Source organism: Sitophilus oryzae, unplaced genomic scaffold (assembly GCF_002938485.1).
Source record: "Sitophilus oryzae breed Bouriz unplaced genomic scaffold, Soryzae_2.0 scaffold_1532_pilon_pilon, whole genome shotgun sequence".
Taxonomy (NCBI): domain Eukaryota; kingdom Metazoa; phylum Arthropoda; class Insecta; order Coleoptera; family Curculionidae; genus Sitophilus; species Sitophilus oryzae.
The window spans coordinates 739,794-760,986 of NW_022146206.1; the positions used below are offsets into that span (position 1 = coordinate 739,794).

General features: G+C 32.0%; 1 protein-coding gene and 1 pseudogene across 1 annotated transcript in view; one reads left to right on the forward strand and one right to left on the reverse strand.

Annotated features, from left to right (window-relative positions):
- The window catches only part of LOC115878821, a 189,509-nt pseudogene that overhangs the window by 69,506 nt on the left and 98,810 nt on the right, over nucleotides 1-21,193 (reverse strand).
- The window catches only part of LOC115878822 (troponin C-like), a 57,646-nt gene continuing 39,134 nt past the window's right edge, over nucleotides 2,682-21,193 (forward strand). Inside the window, exon 1 of the mRNA XM_030895427.1 lies at nucleotides 2,682-2,784. Coding sequence (XP_030751287.1) covers nucleotides 2,782-2,784 — 3 coding nt within the window. The 5' untranslated portion in view covers nucleotides 2,682-2,781. The remainder of the gene's footprint in view (nucleotides 2,785-21,193) is intronic.

Consider the following 21,193-nt stretch of genomic DNA (forward strand, 5'->3'; position numbering starts at 1 on the left):
AATAACAGTTACTATAAATAAATCAACTTCTACAAACAAGAAACAAGTTTCTAATGCTCTACATGTTCGAAAAGGTTACAACCATCCCTAAGTGGCCCATACATTATCAACCAATGCGCAACCTTGCGTTGCACAACTGCATCACCATATACTTGGTAAAATTTTGATTATAAACTTTTTATTAAAAGTTGTGCATTTGCAAGACAAGAAACAATCATGTCTTCAATTACCAATGCGTCAATTATTATCGTATGTGCCCTAGATGATGCCGACGTTACCAAAAAACGAAAAAGAAAACAAATTTGGACTAAAGATCTAAAAGAACTAAAATATTGCACAGCGAAGCGCAACACACACATACACTACACAACGCGTTGCGCAAACAGTCCCGTTGCACCAAAAAAATCCAAACATTCTTGAAACTTATCAAACAATTGCGCAACGCATCAAACAGGGCCATACATTGGCAACTTGTTGCGCAACAGCCTGTGTAGCACAATTTGTTTGATAATGTATGGGCCGCTTATGCACAATTTTTTTTTTCAATCTTATTTATAGGGGTTTGAATATATCTTCTTGTTATACTTCCGAATGGCATTTTGTACTCTTTATTGTAAATGTTGAAATGTATTGATTTCACTTTTACGAATGACATCAAATAATCTTGGCGAGAGGGGAACCTCGCTGGGGCCCTTATACTGCTCTACCATTTCCAATCCATCTTCCGGAGAAATGATTTGATTGTTTATATTATAGTATATTTATTTTATTTATTTTATATTATTATGTATTATTTTATATTATTTTATTCCATTTGATTTTCCGTATTCAATATTTTACCCTACGTCATTGTAGCTTTCAAACAGCTTATCTATATTGTAACGATCAATAAATTAAATATTTAAAAAAAAATAGGACCGGACTTAAAATTAATTTAAATAAATTGTGTTCAAATATCAGAAAGTAAAAAAAATATTAAGTGTAGCATATCATTGTCCTGAGTACAATGATATGCTTCACTTAGACCGAGTTCATTCAAAACCTGAAATAAAAATTGCAGGTCCGTATTTTTTTAAATACTAGTTGGGGCCTCTGTATCTCACAAATTATCAGCTAATTTGAAAATCTCTAAAAATACTGTCAGATAGCCCTAATAAAGTGGCTAGAGAATGTGCAATTAGTTTTTTGATTTTCTAAAAAGTAACGACAAGAAAAAATAAAATTGATTTTCAAAAATATCCGTTTTTTCCAAAAAACTCAGCAATCCTTGAACTTTTTGAAACTACTTTGATGGCATGGCATCGTGGTGAACATCCCAAAGCGCACCTTTGCCTCAATTTAACCATGTTCATACCTATTACGGTTACCGAGATACCAATGCTCGTACCTCGAATTTGTAGCACCCTGTATAAGTAAATTGTAAACAAACCATTTCTATATTTTCAGTCTGATTTGACAACATACTCAATATTACAGATGCCACGAATATTATTCCTGGTATTATTCAGTATTCGGCCTAGTCTGCTCCTATTATATTTTTATTCGGTATTCGGTCAAATATCAAATAAAATGTGGATACCACTAAAATATATCACCAATGGCGAAAAAATCGTCCGATTTAAATGACATTTTGTATCTCGATTGATTTAACCAAGGCCAACTTGACGGTGTACGACACGTGTTACTGTGACAATTAGTTTTGACGTAAGAAACGTGAAAAGTTGATGTCATCCGATCGCGACCAACTTTGGTAGGTAGGCTATGTTTCGTTTACATCTTCGCATCAGAGTGAGACTAAGGATTTGATATTGAAGAAAAATATGGATCAATTTGGGTATAATTGGGGACGGGCCACAGGATGACGCCCTCGACGTTTCGAATCGATGCCTCTAAATGGACGAAATCATCAGGACTTTTCTCTTAATTATGGGTCGATTGGAGCCAAACTTGCCACGTGCTGGATAGAGGTACTCGAATGAAGTCCTCAGACGGATAGACAGAGAGACGGTCATTTTAATACAAATTTTTTGAAAGGGAATTAATTAATTTATTAATTTTTAATTTATTGTTTTTTCAACATTTCAAACTACACTTTTTCAAACATGTCCTACAATCCTTCAATTTAATTGTTTTTAGAAAGAAGTTTCACTTCAAATTATGTAGGTACACACAATTTATTTTTAATTTAAATTTTTATTTTTATTATTAATAACTTTGATTATTTACAACAATAGTTGTGTTTTTACCAAATAGCATCTAGTTTAATAGTATGTTTATTTAAAAATTAATAATTTTATTTATATTAGGTATTCTTTTTTAAATTATTTTATTATTTTTTTCATTTTTTTCTTTATTGAACTATAATCAATGTAATAAATGGTTATTTGACGTTGTTTAATTTTTTGTTCTATTTGGCAATGACTTAATAATCTTAAAGGGCAGATGAATCCACAATTATTTGAAAGAAAGTTACCAAAGATATCATACCTTAAATGTTACACTCAAACTTATTAAACTTGACATTGACAACGAATATGGCTACAAATACTGAAAAGTTCCTAGAATTCCATCGATGATCTATCTCTCCTCCGGATTCTCTATAACCGATTGCGAAGTCGCCATTCTCTAAAATTAGCCGACTGGCGGAAAAATTCAAATTCGAAGGTGATTATATATATTTTGGAAGTGACTCGCACAAGATCCAGTTTTGAACTTCTTGCCGGCCCACTCTGGAACAAGAGGTGGTTTAGATTTGTCTCACCGTTCTAGATATTAAACAAAATGGTTAGTGATATTGTTATGTTTTGTCGTGGCGTTTTGTGATTACTGCTGTTTTGTGTCATCAGTGCTACGATTATCAGTGTTTTGTTGGTTTTTATTACTATTGTTTTTTGAATTGAGTCTTAAATAAGTGCAAATATTTTCAGGGCTGGTAGATCTCGATAAAAGAAACATATTTTCTCTTTGCCGGTTAACAAATAAGTCCAAAATAACAGAGATATTTTGCTTTGAAAGTTACAAAAAATTGATTTTTTGCTTACATTTTGAGAATCGCCGGATATTTTTCAAAATATTTCAAATTTTTAACAAAAAATTTCGCCAAAAAACCGCATTGACATGTTTCTGGAGTCGAAATATACCATCCCTAAAATATTTGCACTTATTTAAGACTCACACTGTATATGTTCCGAGTTTTTAAAAGACATATCCGACCATATAACTCCTAAAAGAAGGTTTTTGATTTCGATGAAAAGAAGTTTTTATCATATAACACACTGGGTGATGAAAAGCTCCATATTAAATTTGTAATACTATTTTTATAAAAAAATATAAGAGCTATAGTTACGGTTTAAAAATATTTTCATAGTAGTTGTGAATTTGAATAAACCGTGTTTCTTTAAAAAGCTACATTTTTTATTCAGTGGATTTTTCATAAAATTTTGTTCTATACAGGGTTGTTCACCACATACGACACGGAGTATTGTAGCTAAACGATTAGATTTTTACAAACTGTAAGTTTTGGGTTCGTTGAAGGACTATTAGAGCTACAATTTAAAAATATTTTTACAAGATACAGAGTGTCCCAAATAAGTAAAAAATATCATAGTTGTATTTTTTTAAATGGAACACCCTGTATATTATTCTATTTTTGGATTCTACGATTGAAATAAAGGTAAATTTGATTAAGGTTTATCACACTTAAACCTTACCGTTTTTGAAATATTTTCAATTTTAAGAAATTGCAGTAAAAATTTTAATGCTTCATTGCTCCAAGGGTATCAAAGTTTTTAATACTAAATATTTACTGAAGATTATTTATTGATCAGATATTGTGTTGCAATAATAAACATTTTACTACCTTATACAGAGTGTCCAAAAATTTATATTAAATAATTACTAGCTTTAAACGGCAATAACGTGTTTAAGTTAAATGGAACACCCTGTATATTTTACGTGAATCATATGCACAATTTAATTGTCTATCAAATTTTATTATACCATTTTTTACCTATCTCTACAACTTTTCGTAGAAAATGCATTTTCTTATAATTTAGACCTCATTTATCACTATACCCATGGAATATTGATTTCAATTTTTTTTTAAGCAACATATATGCAGAAAATGTACAAGTGTAAATATTGCAAGCCTATTGGTATACCAAAAAAACTATTTAAATCTTTATAAAAGAGTATACGAATTAAATATACCATCATTATTTCCGACCAAAAATTAGTTAATTACATACTTTTAAATTGTTTTAATTAATAAAGTATTCTAAATAAATGTGGATTTGGCTCAGAAATCAATATAATAATAAATTATGAAAATAAACGTCTGTTTTTATAAATCAGCATTCGTCAAAAAATGAAATAAAATTTATAAGGCCGTTACTTTTTACCACACTGTCTAATACACACACAAAATTCAGTTTTTTAGTATTTGGAGCAATTATTATTAATCAACATAAACAGTCAATTAATGTAGTCTGAATACTGGGATCATATTATTGGTCCTTTTTAACATAAATATTTAAACAGTTTTTTTAATTTTTTTATGAAATAAGCGAGCTATATCAACAATATTAGTATCTATACTCTTGGAAAATTTGTTACATCTTTAAAAATAATCTAAAATGTCAATATTCCATGGGTATAGTGATAAATGAGGTCTAAATTATAAGAAAATGCATTTTCTACGAAAACTTGAAGAGATAGGTAAAAAATTGTATAATACAATTTGATAGACAATTACATTGTGCATCTGATTCACGCAAAATATATAGGTTGTTCCATTTAAATTAAACACGCTATTGCCGTTTAAAGCTAGTAATTATTTAATATACATTTTTGGACACTCTGTATAAGGTAGTAATTTTTTTTTATTATTGCAACACAATATCTGGTTAATAAATAATCTTCAGTAAATATTTAGTATTAAAAACTTTGATACCCTTGGAGAAATGAAGCCTTAAAATTTTTACTGCAATTTCATAAAATTGAAAATATTTCAAAAACGGTAAGGTTTAAGTATGATGAACCTTAATCAAATTTACCTTTATTTTAATCGTAGAATCTAAAAATAGAATAATATACAGGGAGTTCCATTTAAAAAAATACAACTATAATATTTTTTACTTAGTTGGGACACGCTGTATGTTGGAAAAATATTTTTAAATTGTAGCTCTAATAATCCTTCAACGAACCCAAAACTTACAATTTGTAAAAATCAAATCGTATAGCTACAATACTCCGTGTCGTATGTGGTGAACAACCCTGTATATATTAGAGTGTCATGATGTATACTGAATGGTTTTTAAAATATAACAATATTTATGTAATTTTTTTATAAATTTAAAGTTCTCTCAAAATTAAAAAAAATCAATATATGTATTGATGTTTTTTAACTGGAATTATTTTTTAATAACGTATTTTTGAGAAATTTTATATTAAGTAACCTAAATGACTTAGTAATATATTATATATTTATAAATATGAACAAGAAATAAATAGTGAGGGAAATGTATATAAAAGAAGAAAAAAATTAAACGGCTCAGCCCTCAACAACTCGCAATCGTATACACCAGTGTACACCAGTGCAGACACGCACACTCACACAACCATACCTACACTAGTGTACACTGATGTAACTGCCTTCAGGCTTCATCAGTACGGTCAGGAATCAGGAAGCGATGAAACCGATCCCAAAACACAAAAAACCAGGAAGCAAACGATGCAACGAGGCACCGTTTGCAACCCAGGAAATGGAAAGAAAAATTTGATAAAGAAACGAAAATAAATGATGGAAAATAAAAGGAGCAAACCGGAGCCTACAGCCCCAATTTGCAGCCAAGAACTACTAAGCTGTTGGCTAGCTCCGCGGCTGTTCTGGACGAAGCCCGCAATCCTGGGCGACTCTGAATTGGGGCTTTAGGCTCCCGTTTGCTCCTTTTATTTTCCATCATTTATTTTCGTTTCTTTATCAAATTTTTCTTTCCATCTCCTGGGTTGCAAACGGTGCCTCGTTACATCGTTTGCTGCCTGGTTTTTTGTGTTTTGGGATTGGTTTCATTGCTTCCTGATTCCTTACCGTACTGATGAAGCCTGAAGGCAGTTACATCAGTGTACACTAGTGTAGGTGTGGTTGTGTGAGTGTGTGAGTGTGCGTGTCTGCACTGGTGTACACTGGTGTATACGGTTGCGAGTTGTTGAGGGCCGAGCCGTTTAATCTTTTTCTTCTTATTTATAAATATATCATCATCATCATCCTCATTTTCAGCTTATTCAACCATTTCCAATAATAGTGTAGCCTCCCCCCTCCATACTCTTATTGTTGGTTTTTCTTGGTTATTCCCAGCATATTTCGTTCCATTGAGCGTTGTGCGACCTACAGTTTCCTTAAAATGTCCGTTTTAAGTGTCCAAGTTTCGCATGCATAGGTCATGACAGGTAGTACACATTGGTCGAATGTTTTTTTAGATAAAGTGGCATTCTAGATTTGAATATGATTGAGTTGCTTCCATAAGTATTTCATGCTAACTTAATTCTGCTGCTGATTTCTGATAGTAGAGAAAAGAGCTGTGTAATAGTTGTCCCAAATATATATAATATTCTTCTACTATTTCCAGTGTTGTGTTATTTATTAGAATGTTTTTTTCTGTCTATCAGTTCGTTATACATTACTTTAGCTTTTGCTAAATTAATTTTGAGACCTACTTTATTGCTGACTCTATTTAGTACGTAAATTTGTGCTTGTAATTCTTAAGGACTATTGGTAATTAATCTATTTTTAATCTTTTGTTGGTCCAGTCCAGTTGACTAAAGAGACTACATATTTCTTCTGGTGTTGCTGTAAACAGCTTTGGGGATATCACATCTCCTTATCGTATTCCTTTGCCAGTGGAGAACTCTGGGGTTGTTTTATATATCATTACACTTGCTAGCTCATTACTTTTATTGTAACATATACAATATGAACAGTTTGAAACGTATAGCATAGGGAATATCTTATAGGCAAAAATGTTATCAGGATAATTTAAAATACTCGGATTGAAAAGAAATCGACGGATTGATGGGTACAAATCCAATAATAAAAATATATTTGAACAGTTATGACATATCAAAAATTTTGGGGTTACATATTTGATGTAATGGATTGCTTTTACAAGCTATTAGGAATATACCCGTATACGTAAGATTTGTTCCAGTCTCATGTCACAGTTTTCCAATAAATTGTTCTCAAAATTTGAAAACGCTTTAGGTTGTCAAACTAGTTGAATAATGGATGTAAGAGAAAATTGAGCTAGAAATGTGCTTGGATTGCATCTAAGTTATTGCGCAAAATTGTAATAGTATTCTGTTTCTGACGACTGAATTGAACATTACCTTAATATGGTTTGCTGTAAATATTTTTAATATATTACAAAGAAGTCTGTAAATGACTTCATTTTTTTATATATATATTTACATGTTTGTAGATGTAAATGTTTATACATTTAGCCTTTCGTTAATTATGCTCAATTTTATTTGTATGTTTGTAAATACCATAAGCTCAATAATCACAGCGTTGAAAATACTGTATTATATTACCTATCAGTTGAGTTATTGATCTTATAACTGGTGTTAAATAAATTATTATAAGACTATAGGAATATCATTAGGCATTAACTGTTATTTCTTTAATAAATAAAATTAATATAATTTATAGAATTATATATCCATTGATACCTACCTAATTTTCACTGGTATATAGACAACTGGCTAGCAAATATTTTTTTAGAATTAAATTATTAGGTAGGTATATAATTTCTGCCAGAATTTTATTTTTTTAAGTATCGAAAATATCAATTTACTTAAAATGGCCAGAGCTCCAAAAGACAAAATCTACGAATTAGCATGATTCTATACAGGGTGTTTCTGAATGGAATTCTAATATTTAAAGAGGCGATACTTGAATCTACTCCAAGAAAAAACTTCATATGAATGATTGTTATGAACATCTTAGCTTTTGAGATACAGGGTGGTGAAATTTTCTAAAATGATTTTTTTTCAAAATAACTTTGATGTTGTTTGAGATATCTTTATGAACCTTGATACACGTCTTGCTTATCAAAATAACATTTTTGATGTACTAACAATTCTATTTATTTCAACCTGCATACGGGTTTCACATTGAATATTTTTGAAATATTTAATTGAATTTCTTAAGAATTAAAAAAAAATAAGAGTAGAATGATACGCTAATGACTTGAAATATTAAAAATAAGCATTATTCTCAAAATATTAATTCTTTTAGAAACAATTTTACATTTTTTATTTCTTTTGTCGGACGCATAGTTTTTGCTTAAAAAAAATTAAAGCATTTTACTTCAGAGTCAAAATGTTTGCTACTAAAAGTATGCATTTCCATACCCATGTTTATAGGAACTTTTTTCATATTTTTTGATGAGGAATCAAAGAGTACTTATTTGAAACTTTTGCAAGTTAATGATATTAAATTTTTTTAAAGGTTGCTATTAGACTTGGATCAAGGCAAATTAATAAAATTGCAATTGCGTTTATCTCAAGGAAGCCGAAATGGAAAAAATATCAGCAGACAACTTTTAATCGGCATTAAACGGCTTACACTATTTCGCTAACAAGTGAAAAAAAGTCATTGGCGTACATGCTTTATTTAGAAAAATATTCCAGAGAAACCCCATATGCACGTCCCTGGTGAATATGTTGACACTTTTTAGTGTTAAAATATGTCGCATTTATAGTAACTTTTACCCTCAAAATTTCATTCGAATCGCTAAAAGCACTTGAAAGAAAATTATAATATATCGAAAAAAATATTAGGACTTTAACACCCTGTAACCACGAAATAAAGCAGAATTGGACCTATGTTGATAGGAAAAATAAATCTCATTTTTACGTGAGACACAAGAGATGGCACATGTTTTTTGAAACACCCTGTATATTCTTTATGGCAAAATATCAAATATTTTTCTCTCACAATCATACGAACCTTTTAGCCTCAGCTTGAATATTTCAGATAAAATATAGGTATTCCTGCAGAATATATTTAAATGCCCGGTATCAAAAAAAAGTAAAAGAATTTTTAAATAATAGCTCTAAGAAACAATTCTATTTTTAATTCTGGACATTCCATTACTAATCCCTCCATAAAACTTAAATATTTATACAGCGACACATGACATATATCAAGTTATGTACCAGATATCAGGCAAAATAATAAAATCTGATCTGTCAGGAGGAATCTCGTGATATCTATAAAAATAACTGTGATACATCGCCTAAACGCGCGTTTCAGCTAGATTATTGAAATGGACTATACCGAAATTTATTCGCGAAGATTATAAAATTGGGACGAAGCCGGACCTGTGCCAAATTAAATTTTAATTTTATTATTAAATCAATTTGTCACTGCTCTCGACAGATCTATATCGATTCTGGACCTTTATTTTTTTGATAAATTTAGGTAAAAAGGAACGAAATTGAAATATGGGTAGATAGAAAAAGAGTAAAAGGACATTTCCAGAAAATATATAGAGCAGAAAATTTATTGAAACAAGAAAGGATTTTAAGGAACAAAATGATTTCGCAAAAATAATTCGAACTATTTCAAATCGTTTATAAGATAAATTGAGTATTTACAGCATAAAATAGAAAACAAATAAAATTATAGTTATAAAGGATTTTGTATGAACAATTATTTTATTCAAAATTGTACTATCCACATATTACCATAGTTTAAACGCTAAAGTTATTTCTGATCTAAATTATTAAACATTTTGAATAATTAATATCTAATTTTTACTGTACAGGGTGTCCCATTTTAGTTGAAATCATACCTGTCCCACTTTTTTGTCAAACGAAAGATGCTGTAAACAAAATTTTCACAGCCCTCTTCGTTTCTGAGCTACAGGGTCTTTTTGAAAATTTTGCAATTTGGGACACCCCCCGTATCTCTGTTACTGCGAAAGGTATCGAGAAGGTAAAAACTGTTTATTGTAGAACTTTTTACGGAGAATACAGTGGCATAGTCTGTTATTCTACGAAAATAATATTTTCGAAGATATGAACTAAAGTTATGTTTTCTTAAATAGAACACCCTGTATATTTATAAATTTTATGATTTGGCTTGTCATAAGCTTCTCAAAAATATATATTACTCTATATTTATTTTCACTATTTACTGCAATATTTAGAAGTTTTTATTAAAAAATCATATTTATTAGTAGGCCATGACTTTGGCCATGATTGATAATAAAAGAAAATAAAGAATTATTAACAATATACTGCTGTCTATCTCTTGTTTTATTTTAGAGGCCACTAATAATTTTTTCTATAAATATTAGGAAAACTTAACTCCTACCGCTATTTGTAAATCTCGGAAGTTATCGTACCGAAATTTTTAGATATGTTTTAGCTAATTTACGTGAAATATACTTTCAGCAAGATGGGGCTTTCCCTAACAACTTTGAAAATATTAGAATTTTGTTAAATTATTATTTCTCAAATCAATGAATTGGAACCAATGCAATGGATCCATATGATGGCTTCCCTGATTCCTGGATTTGTCCGTTCTCGATTTCTGATTTGGGAGATTTTTAAAATATGAAATATTTCGTGGCAACTACAACAATGTCGAACACCTGGAAAATGCTTTAATAATGCAAGCTTTTAGATATATGCAAACCCATCCCGTTATAAAGAAAGAAAGATATATTCGGAGATTCAGTGGTAACAGTTCAAAAGTAAAATATATCAATGCCAAATAAAATTTTAATGTGTGTATGACTATTTTAGTAAATACCTTTTTGATTTTTATGTCATTTATCATGGTCTACTAATACAAAAATGATATATTTTAAATATTGAAGTAAATAGTGAAAATAAATATAGAGTGATATATATTTTTGAGAAGCTCATAGAAAGACGGATCATATGATTTATAAATATACAGGGTGTTCCATTTTAAAAAAAACATAACATTAGTTCATATTATAAAAAATATTTGTTCCGTAAAAAAATAGACTACTCCACTGAAGAAAGAATCAATTTTCACCTTCTCGATATCATCCACAATAACGGAGATACTGGGGCTGTCTCAAATTGCAAAATTTTCGAAAAGACCCTGTAGCTCAGAAACGAAAAGGGCTATGAAAATTTTGTTTACAGCATCTATCGTTTGACAAAAAAGTGGGACAGTTTGTATAAACCGCATCCTCCTATCTTTACTAATAACCGAGATACCGTATGATTTCAACCAAAATGGGACACGATGTACTGAATGCACATGTTTAGGTACTAACATACATAATAATGGAAAAAGCGACAATACCATCAACAACAGAATCAACAAAGCTAGAAGCATTACAGGGGCATTAAATTCTATTCTTTAACAGAAAAATATAAATATCGCAACAAAAAATCGCATATATATGACACTATAGTTAAGAGCACACTTACATAGAGCTGCTGTTTGGCAGATAAGCAATTCCATAGAAGGAAAGCTTTTAGCAACTGAAATGAATTACCTCAGATCAAGATCGGCAAGAAAATCACAATTGGAAAAAGTGCGAAATGAAGAAATAAGGAGAATAATAAAGAAAGAGATATATCAGAAGAAATCCAAACGAAACAATTAATCTAGTATGGGAACATAAACAGAATGGGAGAAGAAAGGGTACCAAAGAATAATAATAAATAACGCTTTATTGTACAAAAAGCCAAAATAGCCTCATCGACAAAGCATTTACAAAACAAACAAAAGCACAAAAAATAAACAAATAATAAAAGAGATCATATAATACAAATCAATTCAAAAAAATTTACGTCATTAAAATTACAAATAAAACATACATGAACATTGCAAAACACAAAAAAAGGCGTATCAATAAAATTTTCCAATAGGAAAATTGTAAATGGATATAATCATGTAAGAGTTATTAAAAGTTATTTAAAATATTAAATATTAAATACTAGACTTTTAAACAGTGTGTGAGATGATGAAAATTTTAAAACTCAAAATTGTTCATGATTAAACCTCAACAAAAAGTCCTTCACCACATATAGGGCTCTATCCAGTAAGTATGATTTAAGAGCTTTGCAAAATGCGGGAAAAAATGAAAGCGACTTAATATTCAAAGGCAGATGATTGTACATTTTTTTTGGCATTGTTTAAGCCTTTAACTAGTTCTGAGCTCGGGGCTGGCAGATAAAGATCGTGCTCCGCATTCCTAAGTGGATAGTTGTGAGATTCCCTTTCGGGAATAGCAGATAATATGTGCTTGCGGATTAACCAAACGGATTCAAAAATGAATAAAAAAGGAAGAGTCAGTATGTTGAAATTTTTAAAGAAATTCTGACAGTGAGTTCTACTATTCAGTCCCAATAAATATCGAACTGCTCTCTCATGAACTTGAAAACGAAAACAATGAAGATCCCGAGAGACATGGTTAAAGGGGGTAACAAAGGCAATGTCATTATGTAATTTACAAGCCAATGACTAGAAAGCAACGGCAGCAAGGAACCAGAAGGCGGATCACGCTGTAGAACTGGACTTGTAGGTATATATCATATCTATTTTTTAAACAAATGTACACTAAACGGCACGAAAAACGGTAACCTTAAAATTTTAATGTATTTTAAAGTTCTCATCTGTCAACTATACGAGGGAAAACAAAACGTTGATTTTTTGGTGAAAGTTTGAAACACTCTGTAGAATATGCAGGAGGGAATTTAAAAACAATTTTATCATCCTGAATCAGGTACATCCTTTCTCGATAGTTTGTTTTCTGGTTTATCTCAATAGCTTTATTTTTGTTGGAGATATTCGCTTTTAAAGAAGACACTAACAATTTTTCGTAATTTTTACATTAAAACCATGCCTTTGCTTTTGGTCCTAGTAAACAGACCTAATAAGCTGTGGTTCCGAAGAGGGCCTTTTTGACATATGATTTGTTTCGTTTCATCTTATTACAATCTGTTCACTTACATGTACGTACCTTATAGGCGCAACAAACATTACAAATTTGAGATAAACTTACAATAAATCGATTGTCTGGATTCGAAACTTTTATACCAAGGTTCCTGGGCGTAAATCATATCAACTTTTCTTGAGGAAGCGACTGGACTGTACTTCGTGCACAGCTAACGCTTCGTCCTACGTGGGAGACAAAAGCGAGCGTGCGACAACAGAGGGCGATGAGAGCGACTCGCGCGACGTATTTGAATCGCCTACGACGCCGCTTCAGTCGCGCGCATCTCCTACCTAGGACAGCTTCGTAACGCTTCGTCCTACGTGGGAGACATTCGGGCGGTGCGAACGACGCGTATTTATAAAGCAACGTTTTCTAACAAAGCTATCCTAAGTAGGAGATGCGCGCGACTGAAGCGACATCCCAGGCAATTTAAATATGTCCCGCGAGTCGCGCTCATCGCCCTCTGTTGTCGCACGCTTGCTTTTGTCTCCCACGTAGGACGAAGCGTTAATATGATAACGACATAATTTTGATCTCTATCCAGATAAAACTTCTGGACGTAAAACCATCTCTTCTAGAATAACAGCCCAATATCCACCAGACACTAATAATATGATTTTTCAATAAAAGTGACATTACATAAATCATAAACACTATTTCGTAGGTCTGTTGACTGGAACCAAAAGAGAGTAAGTATGGTTTTACTGTAAAAATTACGAAAAAATGTTAGTGTCTTCATCAGAAGCGAATATTTCCAAAAACAATAAAGCCTATTGAGAAGAACTAAAAAATAAACTATCGAGAAAAGATGAACTTAGAAAACAAAATGATTTTCAAATTTTTTGCTTTTTTAGCTTATTCCATAGGGTATTACAAACTTTCACCAAAGTAAAAACATTTTCTGTCCCCTCGTATAATCGACAGATGATTTTTAATTTAGTTAATTTATTTGGAAAGAAATACAAAAAAGTCATTTAATTTATCTAGAAATTGCTTAAAAGGTACCTAATCTGAATGATTAAATGACATCGAGGTTCATTTCCCTGCCAATTCTGACACCGTTTTTTTTCGATCATAAAATATAATTTATTATTACTGATCCTATCAGAACTAATTTTTAAAGGAACGTTAGAGCTTGCTATCATTTATAGTTATAATTTATATGGTAACATGACACATGACATTACACTCTAGATTTGATGCACATGTTCAAATTGAAATTGAAATGTAAATTGTGATTTTGGATGGTCCTATATAAACAAATAACTTTGTAAGTACAATCTCGTAAAAACAATTGAGTTCCTAATTTTTCGCCACTTATTTATTTACACCCTGTATATTACTGTTACAATTTTTTACTGAAATTACCATTTCATGTAGGTATGTAGCCATGTGAATCAACCTTTTTTGCAAAATCGTAGGTTTAACACGAACTAAAATTGAGATTGATGGGGTATGACAAATAACATGGAGATTTACGTTCATACTGTTACGCCAACATTGATCCAGCTTAAATTCTCTAAAATAATGTTTTTTGAATTTTTATCTTTTTAACCATTTATAATGTTGCAGCTATGATAGATGTATGTAACGAAACGAAAAATTAGTTATTAATATGTTTACTATTTTGTCTCAACTCTGAATTATGAGTTCTCGTGACATGTTTAAATTAGAGGCAATTTACTTAATCCTATGGAATTAGCTTTTCAGTGTAGTGAATCATTTCTCTAAATATATAAGTTAAAGTATTTATTTTTATAATTTATTACTTTACTGCTATAATTTAACAATACCTTCATTTTTTAAAGTGAAACTTCTTTATGCGCGATGGGAGTAAAAATTGAAGGCCGTGACACACGAGACGCGAGAGGAAAAGTGGTAACAATCTTGGAGCGTGCGTCGTAACTAGGGCCCTATGTGAAATAGGGGACTGAAACTATGATGTATATGGGGCTCGAAAAGATATTTTGACGACGTTTTGTGCACTACAAAAAGGAAATACCACTCCTGCAACTCCCAGTGGACGATATGCCAAGAACGTACAACTTTGACAAACATGTCAATGTAGTATTGAGCAATAAGAAGGATTGGAAGAGCGAAACGCTTGCCCAGCAGTTAAAAGACCATACCATAACTTGGTATACTGATGCTTCCAAAACCAATACGGGAACAGGGATACGGTGTTTGGGCCGAGAGCTAATTACTCCGAACCAATGGGCACTTACCCTAGTATCCTACAGGCAGAAATCTACGCTATCGAGAGATGCGTACAACTTATCTTAGATAGGAACTATCGGAAACAAGAAATAGCCATCTTATCTGATAGTCAAGCAGCGTTAAAGGCGATCAACTCAGTATCAATCAATTCGAAATTGGTCAAAGAATGCATAGAGAAGCTGAATAAATTAGGCAAAGAAAACAAAGTCCTCCTACACTGGGTGCCTGCTCACCAAGGGATAGAAGGCAATGAAAAAGCAAATAATCTAGCTAGGAAAGCAGCGAACACTCCACTAACTGAACCAGAACCGTTCTGCTTTCCAAGTGGTAACCAACTCAAGGCGGAACTCAAGAACTTGGAAGATTCCATCCGCAACCTGGAATGGAAATTTTCCAATGGTCTAAGACACTCGAAGAAGTTTCTGAGGGCTTATGATGAAGAAAAATCACAGATCTTCCTGGGTCTGAGTAAGAACAATCTTCGGATTGTCACGGGGTTTTTAACAGGACACTGTCTCCTCAATGAACACCTCAGTAGATTGAAACTAAGAAGAAACGGTGAATGCAGATTCTGTGGGGAAGATGGGGAAACACCAGTACACCTCATCACTGAGTGCGCCGAGACGACAACCATTCGTACCATGAATTTTGGTACGACTGATATTGGAGATGGAGAACTACTCTCTATAAAACCGTCCCAGATACTGGCTTTTGTCAAAGCCCTGGGACTGTATGATGAGTTATGATTCAAGAAAGGGGGACACAATGGATCTGTAAGGTCGAAGTGACTAACCCCCCTCCCACTCATTCTAAATTCTAAAATTCTAAATTTGTGCACTACGAAACTATATTTTTCATAAATCAAATAAAAAAATCATCCGATTTAAATGAAATTTTGTATATCGATAGATTGAACCAAGGCCAACTTGACATACGACATGTGTCACTGTGACTAACTAACCATGTTAGCATCATCTGCTGATGATGCTATCATGGTTAGCGAAATGCGCGTACAGTGCAAAAGTAAAGTGTTTTGCTGTCATCATCATCATCATCATTCTCAGCTTATTCAACCATTTCCTATTACGGTGTAGCCTTCCTTACATATTTAAATACTCTCTTTGTAGTTGGGCCCACTGTTGTCTATTGTTCCCAGTAGGTTAGAGGTCGTTGGTTCCCAGACAGCACAGTGACATTTTAAATACATCTATAAGACAACTTGTTTCAACATTACTGACATCTCAAAGACGTCTATTTTTGCCTATAGACGTATTAAAGGCATCTTACCAACTGAACGTCTGATATTAAAAAACCCAACATCTTTAAGACGTCTTTAGTACAATGTCTTTAAGATATATTTTAACAATGTACTTAAGATGTCTTTTAATATGAATGAAAATGGGAGACAATGGTGAATTATAAAATAAAATATCTTCTTGGACTGGCATTGTCTTTAATTTTTAAATTAAGCATGTTTCTCTCAGATGTTACACTGACCAATATGAAGTGAACAGTTAACATTTTATAATAGTGATATGTCTGACCGAAACGTTATGTATTGGTATTTTCTTCTTGGACAACCACTGGAGGGACATCTTCAGATGTGTTATCATGCGCATCTTAAATATGAATCATAGAAATAAGATAATTGTTCAAATATATCTAACAACCTAAATGTTTTAAACTTACCTGGCTTACCTACAATATCAGCTTTAACTTCTTTGATCAACTTTAATGATGAAATTTTGGTAAATTCTCTGATGAAACTTTATATCATGTCCCTTTGCCAAACGGTTTTGCGCGCCTTTTTACAACTTACAACAACGACAAGAACAAACATTTTCCGCGAAGTCCGCGAGGTTTTCCATTCCAGAGATTTTCGATCACATAACTTCACATCAACATCAACCACAGAAGATAACTGTCACGCCTGTCAATCGGCATATTTGCGCCTACAAATTAAATCAGGATAATGTTTTTATTTCTGTTAAGATTATACCATATTTCTGTCATATTATACCAGATTATACTCTCCTTTTTTGTGATTATTGCCTACTCTAGAAAAGAAACGAGATAAATAGAAAAAATTAAATTTAAAATTTTTAATAATCTCTAATGTCATTTTAGAGACGTCCTAAATATGTTTTATTTCGTCATATTATGAATATCTTTAAAATGATATCCAAAAGTTGCCTTATTTTAGTCTTTAGGCGTTAAGATCTAATTAAGATATAAAAAAAAACGTCTTTAAGATATTATGTGCTGTCTGGGTTGGCTATGCTGTCAACTTATCCTTGCTAACTTCCTATTATTCCCATCTCTGGTTTGGCCTTTCTCTAGGTCTCTCAATTCCCCGTGGGTACTATCCTGTGATTATTGTGGTCCATCTGTTCTCCGTTCTTCTTGCCAGGTGCCCTACACATTGCCATTTGAGGGTTTTGAATCTGTGGATGAGATCTATTACGTATCTTTTGTCGTATCTACTCTATTCCTTTACGGTCTCTTTTGGATACTCCCAGCATATTTCGTTCCACTAAGCGTTGTACGACCTGCAGTTTCCTTATGATATCCGTTTTAAGTATCCAGGTTTTGCAGGTAATGACTGGTAGTACACATTGGTCGAATGTTTTCTTCTTTAGATAAAGTGGCATTCTAGATTTGAATAATATGATGAGTTTCTTCTGTAAGTACTCCATGCTAACTTAATACTTCTGTTGATTTCTGGTAGTAGAGATCCGGAGCTTTGTATTACTTGTTCCAAATATACATATTCTTCTACTATTTCCAGCGTTGTATTATTTATTAAAATGTCCTTTCTTTCCACTAGCTTCTTTCACATCACTTTAATTTTTGCTAGATTCATTTTGAGATCCACTTTATTGCTGGCTGTATTTAGTTCATTTATTTGTGCTTGTAGTTCTTCAGGACTATTGGTAATTAGCAGTATGTCATGAGCGAATCATAGATTGTTAAGATATATCCCTATATCTATTTTTAATCCTTTGTTGGTCCATTCCAGTTGACGGAATATTTCTTCTAATGTTGCTGTAAACAGCTTTGAGGATATCACGTCTCCCTGTCGTACTCCTTTGCCAGTTGGGACCCTTTGGGCCGTTTTGGGGAATTATAGTGAATTAGTGTTTTAATTTAATGTTGTTAGAGTTTGATACAAAAACGGCTTCTTTATATACACTCTCTTTCCAATGAATTTCATCGATATCAAGAAGGTAACATTTTTTTTATCAACTTGTGTAAAAATACCAGTTATGCTATATACACCTGCTCTGACAATTTATTAAACTCACGTAAAACATAATGAATTTGTGATATATGATTTTTATCCAATCAGGACTGGATTTGCAACATTCATCAATCAAAATTCTAAAACCCATTAATAACAGTACTGTAAAAACAGAAAACTTGTTTTATTTTCAAATAAATATCCATATTCTTCTCTTTCCCCTGAAACTTTATAAATGCAATATTAAACGGATCGACTCATTAAAATTGAGCTCTTCATTCTAACTTTAATAGCTACGATAACTAGTTGGGAAATAATTTACATTCTGTTAAAATTGAATTTTCGAAAACAAATATATCAGTTTAGGTATTTTAGGCAAAGTTGGTGTCGAAGGCAAAGTTTAATTTAAATTCACTACCGAAATATATTTGTGTTTTGAAACTGTTGCAATGCATTCTTGATCGCAGCAGGCAGGGTCAGTGTGTAATTTAATAAACGTTTTAGTATTCACAGAATTAACCGTTCCTATATTAAAAGATGTTATTGACATACTTCCATCAGTACGATTTACTCGGACTGCTTTTTATTAACAACAGAACTTATCAACAGAGGATAAAAAAGTAATAGAAAAAACAGAGATGAATATAAAACCAGTGGTGGGATTATGTAGCTGTCCAAAGTAATTTCTTGCTCAATACCTGAGTTTCAGCTGACCGGCAAACATGCTTTACCTACTAGAGGAAAAAAATCATAAATAAAAAATCTACAGTATATCCCCGGAATGTCTTTACAAGAGGGAACACTTTCTATTATTGACATTTTGAAAAAAACTCATTCTTCATAAAAATTTTTGCTTTTTCTAAAATTGTTAATCCCGTTTATACTTTTCCAATGCATACCGTTTTAGAGAAAATTAAGAAAAACATAAAAAAAAAGAAATCGAATTGATATTTCCATAGAAAGACCTTTTGATTTTTAGGACTTCAGGAAAAAATTCAACTACATTTTTATATTTTTCTTAATTTTCCAAAACGGTATTGAAATTTGGAAAAGTTTAAACGGGATTACCCATTTTAGAATAAGCAAATTTTTTTATGAAAAATGCATTTTTCTCAAAATGTCAATAATAAAAAAAAATCCTCTTCATGTCTGGCGTATCGTCACCGGATTCCGTATCGCTCAGGCCTGATATTTTATTTGAAACACTTGGCGTAAATTTTACGTTCTCTAGTCAACAACCCTGTTATAGCTTCACTGCTTCTGTGGAGGGCTGTCAACATCGCTTCAAGGTTCCGCTCTCGGCAATATAACCTCACTTGTGGTTTGGCCGGTCGGTTGCCATCAACCCGGCTTTTAGAAATGGTAATTTAAAACTTGCTGCTTAATCTGAATCATATTATCTTTTATGGATTTGCTATTATTACTGAGTATTTTTAGGGTAGAATTTTGAATTGGCCCACCTTAACTCGTATTTGTGTTTTGCTGGCACGTTGGTGTTGTTTTGCTTTTGTCCTCCAGAATGTTAAATGGAAGAAAGGACAATTGCCTTTGTTTATTATAGAGCCCTCGGAAGTATTTCGAGGTATGTTTATTGTGTTTATTACACTGGTAGGTTCTAAACGATAGTTCCGTGTTTTTAGGGTCCAAGGTACGTCCAAGGTACGGGCATTATCCAAGGTCCTAGTAGTGTTCCAAGGTACGGGTAGTATTCCAAAGTACGGACATTATCCTATGTAAGGATGTCGAGTGTCCACTGTGTGCATGGTTTGTCTCATGTACAGATTGTCCCAGTATGGATGTAGCGTAAGCTCCATGCTGCTTTGCTCTTATTTTCAAGCTTAGCTGATAGTTACGGCTATTTTGGTTCATGGTGTCCTCAATCTGGCCCCTTTTTGTTGTATTGGCCAACAACGAAGCCGACAGAGAGAACAGAGATACAAACCTAACTCACGCTGGCGCTGTACTGTTTGAAGCATGATTGCCTCAAGAATAATCAGCTAAGTTTAGATTTAAGTTCTGGTTTTTATGTTTACATTTTCAGTCTTGAATAATATCATACAGACTTTACGCTTAGTGGTTAAATTACTTGTGTCAGATTAGTATTTAAAATATGATTTAGATCTTAGTTTCTTTGCGAACATTACGTCTTGTAATAGTATTACTTTCTATATATAAATAGCGTCATTTTGACAGATGAATTACCGGACATAGATATGACATAGATTCTAGGATCTACGGCTTGCAAAATCTCGGATTTATATTGCATAAAATATAACAAATTTAATAAAGTAATGCTACTTTTTTATATATTTTCTATGGCCTAATCTATATTGTATTTTTCTATAGTCTTTTTCATTAAACATGTTTAGTACTATTTTTAACATAACTTTCTTTAACAAATAACCACTATAATTACTAGAGTTCTACAATGTCATTTACTATCGACATCGTGAATAAATATATTTATTTTATTATTTATATTAATTTTTAAATATATTATTAGTCATTAATTTTAAGTAATATACAACTGTGTTTTCTTTCTATGTTCATGCCTGGCGCCCAATATGCTATTTTTGATTTTTTATTGTTAATTAGTTTTTTCCATATCCACGACTGCTCTACCGATGAAAAGCTGCCGTTCGCAGTGGTAATGTTTAAAAAACATTATAAGACAATCCGGGGACATACTGTATAATAATTTGACTGATAATTTAAATATAATCTTCTCTCAAGAACTACATTTGTT